The sequence below is a fragment of the Vespula pensylvanica genome, chromosome 12 (genome assembly GCF_014466175.1).
Source record: "Vespula pensylvanica isolate Volc-1 chromosome 12, ASM1446617v1, whole genome shotgun sequence".
Taxonomy (NCBI): domain Eukaryota; kingdom Metazoa; phylum Arthropoda; class Insecta; order Hymenoptera; family Vespidae; genus Vespula; species Vespula pensylvanica.
The window spans coordinates 5,030,603-5,040,048 of record NC_057696.1 but is presented as its reverse complement, the minus strand read 5'-3'; the positions used below and the strand labels follow the sequence as shown (position 1 = coordinate 5,040,048).

Sequence of the window (9,446 nt, the reverse complement as noted above, 5' to 3'; positions counted from 1 at the left end):
CTCAATATACTTTATACAAAAAGGCTACTTATAATCTAACATTAAGACATACCATAGCATGAGCGCCCTCCATCTTACCGCTAAACGGCAGATGGGCCGCGCGCATGTTTGTACTGGTATTACGGAGTCAGTCGCCAGCGAGTATAACTTCTTCCTCTTGTATCACACACCTGCACACTAAATTGTTGAAAGTGTGTCTCTGGTGCCATTCATACCATTATCATTTATAATTACAATTTACTGTCCCCAATAAACGTACTCCATTACTTCACTTTTGTTTACATTCTCGAAAAGGAATAGGGGAGATTTACCATCGCAACGTCGAAATATAATGAAGTGCCTTCATTGCCTGCTATGCACAAGTTCGTATCTTTGTTTTTTGCTTAACTTTTCTGAGATACTCTTTACCAATAAATAAAATTATATTTTGTGAAAATATAGAATCGTAAAAAATAAAATCTGTCTTTTCAGTTTTGGATAATATCGGTACAGAAATAGTGCATTTCAGAGACTCCACAAATAATAGATCTGTTAATTCAGGTCTCTGTCCTCTAAGTACTTGTACTCAAAAGTAAAGCCTTCTTTCTTTCTTTGTCCCCACTTTTCATAATCAAAATAGATGTAGGTTCCCTGTAATATAAACAATTACTTTCAATATACTTCTTCAGACATGTAGAACATAAATAATAAATAAAATAAAATCTTTTGAAATATAATTATACACGCTTTATTATCGTATGAAAAGATGATATCTTATTCTATCTTACTACTGCTAAATTCATTTTATTAGCACAATTTTGTAAGATATAGTGATATAATCAACGGGACAGTAACCTGTTCATATTCTTCATTAATAACCTTAGGCTCTTCGTGTCTTTGAAACCACATCATGTATTTTGTATGAAACCTCCAACTTTGTTTTTTCAGAGCTTTCGCCGCCAAATATTGACCCTTGGAACCTTCCATGTAATAAAATATAAAAAACAATGTTTCCGTAGAAAGACGTTGGAAGAATTCTACAGTATCCGAATGAGGAAGCTGTACCTGCGTAAGAAAATATTGCAAACATCAAATTTTGAAATTCCACCTCGTGTCATTTTATCACTCTTTTACACACCTGTTGATAGTAAGGTGGCGTAGGACACAAATTTCTTGGCAAATACGACCGTAAACGTTCGGAATCTGAAGGATGAGGCATATGATAATAAGCAGCTTCCATCATTTGAAACTGTAACTGGTGTTCCTTTTGCAAAGGTACCGGCCCCAGTGGTGCTACGCCAAGTAAAGGTGGAATGTGTGCTTCCGAAGTGGCGTTGTTACTATTGTTTGCCTTCGCACTGTCAAAGATGTTTCTATTCGGCTCAGACGGTGGTATTTCCAGACCTGCTCGGACAATGACTTGTTGGGCAATAGATTTTAGAGAGGACATGCCATCAGGAAGTTTAGGGATGAGACCATTGGCAGTCGATGGCGCTGGCGAGCATGAATTCGCAGGCAGAGGCGAAGACCTAGTGCTAACCGAAGATTGTGGCGAAGAAGACGGTGGGATGGGTGTTGTCATTTCTGCTTCACTATTGTGATTTTGACTTTGCTGACTATGTAGTATATGAGTTGTCTGAACAGGTGCTGGATTGTTATGTTGCTGCGAGATCGATTGTTGCACGTTCGAAGTAACACTGGATGTAGACGATGACGACAATAATCCGTTTTCACTGCTATGAGCTGTAAATATTAATGAATTGCCTAATATTAAAAGAATATATTGTAAAAATTCTTGAATTATATTAATAAATTAACTACAATTATATATATATTACAAGAAATTCTAGCGCATTAAGATAGTAAAAATATAATAAGAATGAGCTATTACTTACATGATGTTTTACTAGAGGTAGAATGGATGGCTTGTGAATTACTATGTGAAGCAGCTACTGTGGCAAAATTTCCAGCATTAGTTGTTGCAATATGATTACTAGTGGAACTAGGCGAGCTATGGCTAGATGTCATGGGAATGGTCTTGCTTGGAGTGCTGCTTGATAACAAATTCGACTTTATAGTGGCAGTGCTTCCCGTGGTTGGAATGCTCGCTTGAGAGTTTATTAACGGCCTGACTGCTGTTGGTTTTACAGGCTGGAATTATAAAAGAACTATTATCGTATCTATAAAATAATTATTCCCGTTGCAAAATTAATGAAAATGCATACCTTTGTTTTTTTATCTATATCCGTGGAACTATCACTTGAATGGTTGTGCATGGTGGAACTCAATGGCGGTGAAGGTATTGGTGAAGTACCGGAGTTAGTCGAGGTTGGTGTACCTCCAGTCTCATTGCTATTGTTGCTATCTGTTGTTGCCGCGGAGGGAATACCAACCCCAGACAACTCTACTTCATCAAGACCAATAATATCATCATAAATGTATTCATTTTCCTCAAAGTCAGGCTCTTGAGATGATTCGATATAATATTCAACGTCGTCTTTTATCCTCTTGATCTATTAAAAATTCGATATAAACTTTAATATATTTGCAATACAAAAAATCTTCAATTATTCCTATACAAGCATGAATGCAAGGAGACAATTCGAATAGCAAAAACTAATTAAAAGTTATTCTTCTGTCAAAAAAAAAAAAAAACTCACTGTATCAACTTCAACAGACATATTATCCAACATGCGCAATAATGTCTCCAATTTACGGATATGGTAACGATGCTTATCAAGTTTTGCTTTTAGTTCATCCATTCTATCCTGTTTATCTTTATCTAACCTTTTTTTCTTTCCTGCTAGTAATGATTCTATCTCTGATTCAAATGTATCCAGCTAAATTAGAACGAATCATCAGCATATTAGAATAAGTAGGATAATATTTGTAAATGTCTTTAAAATAATCAACTCTCTACCTGAAGGTTTAAAGCATCTATCGAATTTGCAAGCCAATTGCTAACTTCTTCCCTTTCTTTCTGGGCTGGATCAAGTTTTTGTGCTGCACCTAACCCTTCCTTGGAATAGGCCTTGGTTTTTGTTTCTCTTTCAACAACCTTAAACCTTTCCATTTGCTGCAAGAAAATATCATAGTATAATACTTGCAACATTATGTTGTAACACAATATTTTGTAAATATATATTTTATTCATGCAGTATACTCACAGTCTCAATTAACTTCCTGTAATCGAGAAGTGTGCTTTTATCCTTAATTTCACCAGATGCGATCCAACTTTTAATTTGATCGCGTAACCTCTGAAGTTTTTTGATTTCCTTTTTAAGATCCGCCTCATATTTCTCCTTCTGATTACTATTAGTGGCATTATGAACTTTTTGCCAAATATCTTCAAAGGTTTCTACACCCTCTGTCACTTTTTTAAGGCACCGATCTATTTCACCTATAAAATGAAAATAAAAAATAGAAAGCTTATTTGATACGTTATATATATATATATATATATATATATATTGGAAATAAAATATATATTTAATATATAGATAATATTATTAATTGTAAATAATGATACTTTAAGTTACATAAAATAAATATATGTATGTTAATACAAATAACTAAAGTAATACAACTAAATTACTACATATCATCATATAAGCAAGAACAAAAAATGGATTTGAACATGTCGCTTTAAAGGTTATGCATTAGTGTATATTAATATTATAATTGTCTGATGTTAGCAGTAATAAGTATTGTAAAAAAGCAAATAGATGTGTAAAATAAATATAAAAAATAAGAACAGAATTCACTGTTCCATTACACTTTAATACTTCTTAACAACTGTCAGAAGGCAAAGTCAATATGCAAATAAATAAAATGAATCAAAGTAATACCGCTTTTATGCAGTAAATGTAGTCTTTGATAATCAGTTTGTAAGTTTGATAGAAGAAACAGATAAAAGTGAATCTGTAGTGATACAGAGCCATAACAAAATTTCTGAATGTAAACATGCTGTAAACATTTTCTCCTCACCTTGCAACTTTCTCGTCGCAGCCATGGCTATGTAAACATGTGATACAATGATTCATGCATAGTCTAGACGTAATGGAAAAAAAACGGAGCAATTTTTTGGAACAAATAATCGCTGAAGTATTATTCCCAGTATAATATGGGAGGCTCGGCCACAAGATGGCTTCCGTTTTCAAATGACAACGTCCTACTGTCCGTGAGCGAGCTGTGCTCAAACCACATTCAATTTTTCCCGATTTTTAACCTTTTCCAAATAAGGCAAACGTTATGTCTGTCCAAAAATTGACAGCACATAAAATACACAAAAAATGGTAGCATCAACAAAGAATATATATGAACTACTTAACAAACGGGACAGTATATTTATGCATTGGCGCATTCACACACATTCTATCTAACGCACATACTTATTCTGAATGTGTTCCTAAAACAATTCAATCAGGCCTATCTTATGCTATATTCATATCAATGCATGATTTTAAATATATTGAAAGTCTATTACATTAAATTACATTTTTCTTACGTTTGGTATATTATTTGATTTATCCGCCATAAATAAGCCATATTTTACGATAATATTTAAATAAGAAAGAAAGAAAAAATAATTGCGCAATACATTGTGTGGTTATGAAGATGTGTAATGTTTTTATCAATATAATTAATTGAATTACATTTTTTATTGTTAGATACGGATCAGATCATTTTCAAATATTTATTGTAAATTAATATTTTTATATGTTTTTCTTTTCAAATTTACCGCCAATTATTTAAGAATGAATGCGATAAAATACACATGTACGTTTATAGAGATTATGATTGGATGATAGTTTATATAAAATTTTTAAGTCTTACAATGATTCATGGATTTGTATAGTTAAAGGTATATAATCTGTAATATATACACATTTGGGAATATACGCAAAATCTGAACCAATTATAAAAATTCATTTGATGTTTACTTTTGTTTTTTAATTCTATAGAAGTGATGATTCAAAATATAAATTATATAAATTGTGTTGTAAATATCAGCAAGCAAAGCCTATTACAATAATCATGGATGAAACAATCGCCAAGAGGGAAGCAAGAAGAAGACGAATTTTAGAAAATTCCGAACGTCGTTTACAAAAAATTACTGGAAAAAATAACGGAAATGAATGCAAAGGTAAAAATTGAAACAATTATATCTAACAAAATATATTTTTAAATTATCTAGACATTCGTTAAGATAATCTTGATTTTATAGTAAAACAAATGTTTTCATTTTATTTCCTTTATTGTTCATAAGAATAATTGGAATATAAATTTTTTTAACGTCAACATTATTTTGTCATTGCATCGTTTTATTGTTTCATTCGTATAATCGATGCAACTATCATAAGCAGTGTTAAGTTATATATTTGATATACTATCTAATAAAAATATACTAGTTAATAAAAATTAATTGGATTTCTTTTCAGATATATCAACTAAATGTACTGCTTTAGATGTATACGCAAATGTATTAGAGTTAGAAGTAAATGGTATATCTGTAAACAAAGGACTTATTCAGGATAAAAATGATACTTTATATTTTCAAGGTAAAGTTATATTATACCTATAAACATGTTACTTATTATTTATTTTTTGACAAAACTTGTATAACAATCAAGTTTTCAATACCATTATATACAGGTGATAATATTACAAAAAACAAAGATAAAACAAATATTGAATCATATTTTGGTTTAAATAATGAAGATTCTTTTGTATTGAGCAATTCGTACAAATGTAATGACATAACAAATGACAAACTTGATTGTACAAATAATATATCCAATTTAAAGCATGTTGGTTATCACAATGAAAGTACAGATTATATACAAGAGAAAAATTCTACTAATTACCAAATACAACACAATGTATGCAATAAAAGTATACTATCCTCTAATTTATTATGTAATCACATAAGTTATATTGTGTTAGCAGCTATAGTTAACATTCTATTATTATTTAAAATGGATCATCTGTTTGGAAAGGTATTGGTATTATAGTATATTATTACATTATATTATATTATATTATATTATATTATATTATATTATATTATATTATATTATATTATATTAATATTATCTAATATTGTATCTTTCATAGTGCATGTAGATTATATATATTATGAAATAATATATTCAATAATTATTATTTTTCAGTATATTATTATACCCTATTTTATTATGATGCTTGGACGTTTATGTGCCCGTAATAACATTCAAGAACCACAACATGGAAGTCCTTTAATTGCTGCTTTGATATTGTGTAATATTAAGCCTGTGCTAACTTATCGACTTACAAGGGCAATAAGCATTCTTACCTCAATAATCACAGATTTAGCATTATATATTTTCAGCTTTACTTTAATCTATTGTGCAATTACATATTATTTACAAGATTTCAATATTTTAATTGCATCAAGTATGTAAAAACGTAATATAGAAAGATAATGTTTTATTGAAAATTATTAGCAAATAACTATGTATAAGAAAAGAAAGAGTAAATTGTTTTATAGCATATAATGTATCCATACACAGCACACACATATTAGGTATGATTTTGAATAAAATTATTATTCTCTTATTAAATAAATACATAAATACAAAATAACAATATCTATGACAAAAAATTTTTATTTTCTATCAACTATATATTACATAATATCATGATTTATTTATGTAAATGGTTGTTAGAAATATTTCCAATATTTTTTTACATATCTAATTGGATATATCAGGTACTGGAAAAACTCTAGGAAAATAAAATTTCATCTTGATTATCATAATGATGTGAAATATATCAACAATATGTTGCTTATATTGAATCTCCTGTAATATTACTACACTTCTCCAAATAAGATGGTTGTATATTATATATAAGCAATAGAGAACATATACTAAATTTTATATTTGTTACATATTTCCAATGTACATATTGTAATATACATATTTGTAGTGTTTGTCTGCATTAGCATCTCCAATTGATATAACTGCACATGGACACATTATTTGTAGTTTCTGCTTCTTCCTTTTTATATATGTCTACAACAAACTTGACATGTTATTATAAAAATTATAATACATAAATCTAAATAATTTTCTAAATACAACATGCAGTATGAAAGGTAATAAAATATAAAAATTGTTAATACATTCTGTTTATTCATTATTTTTTACTTCATAAAAAAAATGCAAACAATTAAAATAGAAAAACTTATCTTGGTAATATATAAATTTATTTCATCAATAATAATTATATATATAATACATCCAAAAATTAATACATAAAACTTAAAAAATACTATCATTGGTAATAAAAAAAGGATCTATTATCTGCATGTAAGGTTCCAACAGCAAAAAATCAATATGAGAAAATAAAATATACCAATGAATACATACTTCTTTACTGTGTCCCAATTTTTAGTTAAATTTTTCAGTATTTTCGTATGAAATTGTAATTTTTCATTTTGTTCTTCAGATTTAGAAATATGTACTTTTACATTGTTCATAAATGTATTAGGATCAGATAGTGTCTTGTTACTATTATTTGGTAAATAATGTACCAATGCAGCATTTTTACTCTTATCTATTTTTAATAAATAATTTTCATGGGCATGAGTTTTTAAATCATTTTTAATAACATTGGATTTAACCATATAAGTCGAAATAAAATACAGATTATGATGAAGCTGAGAATGTTTCAAAAGATATTTATAAATTATTGAGTTTTGTCCAATAAAATATTTGTAAGTTGCAATATCTATTGAAGAATCAGGAATCTCTGTGCCCCAACCCACAATGTTATTATTAAATACTTCTATAGGAATTAATGTGGTATTAATAATTTTTTTATGAGATTGGCTGGGGCACATTATTTCCTATATATTTTTATTTTTATTTTTATTTTGAATCTCAGAAAACTGTTCATCACTTTTACGACTCTCCTTTATCTTATTTTGAATCCATTCTATTTTCTCTTTATTATATTGATCCATTAATTTCCCTGCTTGATCTATAAATTGTTGTTTATCTCGTTCGTTCATAGCATTCCATTGAATACTTAGCTGTTTCAAATATTCCTAAATTGAATATTTTATTATAAATCTATTTTTCATTTGTCCTTACGAATTTGAAGTAGCTATATTTATTCTTAAATAATATATTTTTGATTTTAAAAGATTGCCAAATGATGACTCAAATATTGATAACCAAACATACCTTATTTTTAATAATAGATTTTTGTACTTTCAGTTGGTTGAGCATATATAATATAAAAGCAGAAGGTGGTCTTTTTGGTTTCCCAAGTAATGTAACATCCTAAAAAATAAAGTTTTAAATTTATTTTGAAATATATTATGAATATTTTTTTATAATTTTACATATTATAATTAATTGCCAATGATCACTTATATAAAAATTATTTTTTATATATTACTTCTTTGCATTCTTTCTTTTTAATTATATTATTTTTTATGTTCATATAATTTTCTCTTTGTTCTGGAGTAATTGTTTTTTCAAACTCTATTAATTTCACCATATATTCTTTGTATTCTGTATCATATTCTTTATTTAATTTAAATTTATATTCTGGGTCTTCTAAAGCCCACCTTGCAGATAACTCTTTTACAATATCACTAGATTTATATCCTGGAAATTTATTGACAATGCTTGGTCTCATTATTTTCATATATTTAAAAAATGGTGTTAATGGTTTTTTCGGTTTATTCGGAAAAAATTCATTTTCTAATTGTTTTATTGCTTTTGTTGATATAAATTGATAAGAGCCTGTTAACAAACATCTGAAATAAATAAATAGTTATGAAATAAAAATATGTAACAACATTTCTAATATTTACACATAATCTTGTGATTAATAATATAAATTAAATAAGATATATATAGAAGAGAAATGTTAATAATCTTATTGTAAGAGAATAGTTTGAAATGAACTAAGAAAGAAAAACACTATTGATTTAATAGGTTATAAATAAATAAGATTATAAAATATTAATGTATTGAATACTAATATACAAAAAATTTTTAGTATAACATATATTATTTATTAAGACTACAATGTTATACTTAGATAATACGTGTACTAAGGTTAGAATTTCAAAATGTTTGTGCAAGGATAATTATCATTGTGCTTTCTTCATTGAAGTTATTTTATTATCGTTGTAATAACAAATATTAATAAATAGTAATTTATTACAATTGTATTAATAAATCGATATACCTTGCATTTAAAAAATGATTATAGGAACCAGGAGAAACAAGTCTTCCAAAACCCGCCATGATTGTTTATATGCACTAACACTTATCGTTTGTCTACACAATTTAATGTGTGCATTTTATATCTATCTGATTATATATTACGAATTGTTTAAATCCGAAATTTATTTTCCTTATTTATTTATTAATAAAGTATATAATAACATATATATCGAGATATAA

General features: G+C 27.8%; 3 protein-coding genes across 4 annotated transcripts in view; 1 reads left to right on the top strand and 2 right to left on the bottom strand.

The window, feature by feature from the left end:
• Window positions 1–4,360, bottom strand: part of LOC122633537 (CCR4-NOT transcription complex subunit 3) — a 4,454-nt gene extending 94 nt beyond the window's left edge. The window contains exons 1-9 of the mRNA XM_043821505.1: window positions 3,967–4,360; window positions 3,147–3,379; window positions 2,900–3,055; window positions 2,640–2,819; window positions 2,205–2,492; window positions 1,875–2,130; window positions 1,118–1,722; window positions 835–1,044; window positions 1–630 (exon numbers count right to left, since the gene is read on the bottom strand). The exon at window positions 1–630 is cut by the window's left edge and continues 94 nt beyond it. Of these exons, the coding sequence (XP_043677440.1) occupies window positions 532–630; window positions 835–1,044; window positions 1,118–1,722; window positions 1,875–2,130; window positions 2,205–2,492; window positions 2,640–2,819; window positions 2,900–3,055; window positions 3,147–3,379; window positions 3,967–3,991 (2,052 nt within the window). The 5' untranslated portion in view covers window positions 3,992–4,360 and the 3' untranslated portion in view covers window positions 1–531. The remainder of the gene's footprint in view (window positions 631–834; window positions 1,045–1,117; window positions 1,723–1,874; window positions 2,131–2,204; window positions 2,493–2,639; window positions 2,820–2,899; window positions 3,056–3,146; window positions 3,380–3,966) is intronic.
• Window positions 4,361–4,841: 481 nt separating this feature from the next.
• Window positions 4,842–6,606, top strand: LOC122633636. The gene is made up of 4 exons (XM_043821747.1): window positions 4,842–5,125; window positions 5,421–5,540; window positions 5,635–5,978; window positions 6,153–6,606. The coding sequence occupies exons 1-4, from the start codon at window positions 5,017–5,019 to the stop codon at window positions 6,420–6,422; spliced, it is 843 nt and encodes a 280-aa protein (XP_043677682.1). The 5' UTR covers window positions 4,842–5,016; the 3' UTR covers window positions 6,423–6,606.
• Window positions 6,607–7,607: 1,001 nt separating this feature from the next.
• On the bottom strand, window positions 7,608–9,385 carry LOC122633637 (transcription factor A, mitochondrial). 2 transcript variants are annotated; one of them, XM_043821748.1, is made up of 4 exons: window positions 9,229–9,385; window positions 8,428–8,791; window positions 8,211–8,309; window positions 7,608–8,071 (listed from the first exon to the last, which is right to left on the bottom strand). In XM_043821748.1, the coding sequence occupies exons 1-4, from the start codon at window positions 9,285–9,287 to the stop codon at window positions 7,871–7,873; spliced, it is 723 nt and encodes a 240-aa protein (XP_043677683.1). In that variant the 5' UTR covers window positions 9,288–9,385; the 3' UTR covers window positions 7,608–7,870. The 2 variants fall into 2 exon arrangements, with proteins under 2 accessions (XP_043677683.1, XP_043677684.1); XM_043821749.1 differs by having other exon boundaries at window positions 8,428–8,777; window positions 9,229–9,362.
• Window positions 9,386–9,446: the final 61 nt, after the last annotated feature.

Bases quoted from the DNA above. Each gene is read 5' to 3' on its own strand.
- LOC122633636 (XM_043821747.1), top strand. From the start codon at position 5,017: ATGGATGAAACAATCGCCAAGAGGGAAGCAAGAAGAAGACGAATTTTA. The intron at 5,126-5,420 runs GTAAAAATTGAA...ATTTCTTTTCAG, and splicing joins TAACGGAAATGAATGCAAAG to ATATATCAACTAAATGTACT. The intron at 5,541-5,634 runs GTAAAGTTATAT...CATTATATACAG, and splicing joins TGATACTTTATATTTTCAAG to GTGATAATATTACAAAAAAC.
- LOC122633637 (XM_043821748.1), bottom strand. From the start codon at position 9,287: ATGGCGGGTTTTGGAAGACTTGTTTCTCCTGGTTCCTATAATCATTTT. The intron at 8,792-9,228 runs GTATATCGATTT...TATTTATTTCAG, and splicing joins AATCATTTTTTAAATGCAAG to ATGTTTGTTAACAGGCTCTT. The intron at 8,072-8,210 runs GTATGTTTGGTT...TATTCAATTTAG, and splicing joins AATCTATTATTAAAAATAAG to GAATATTTGAAACAGCTAAG.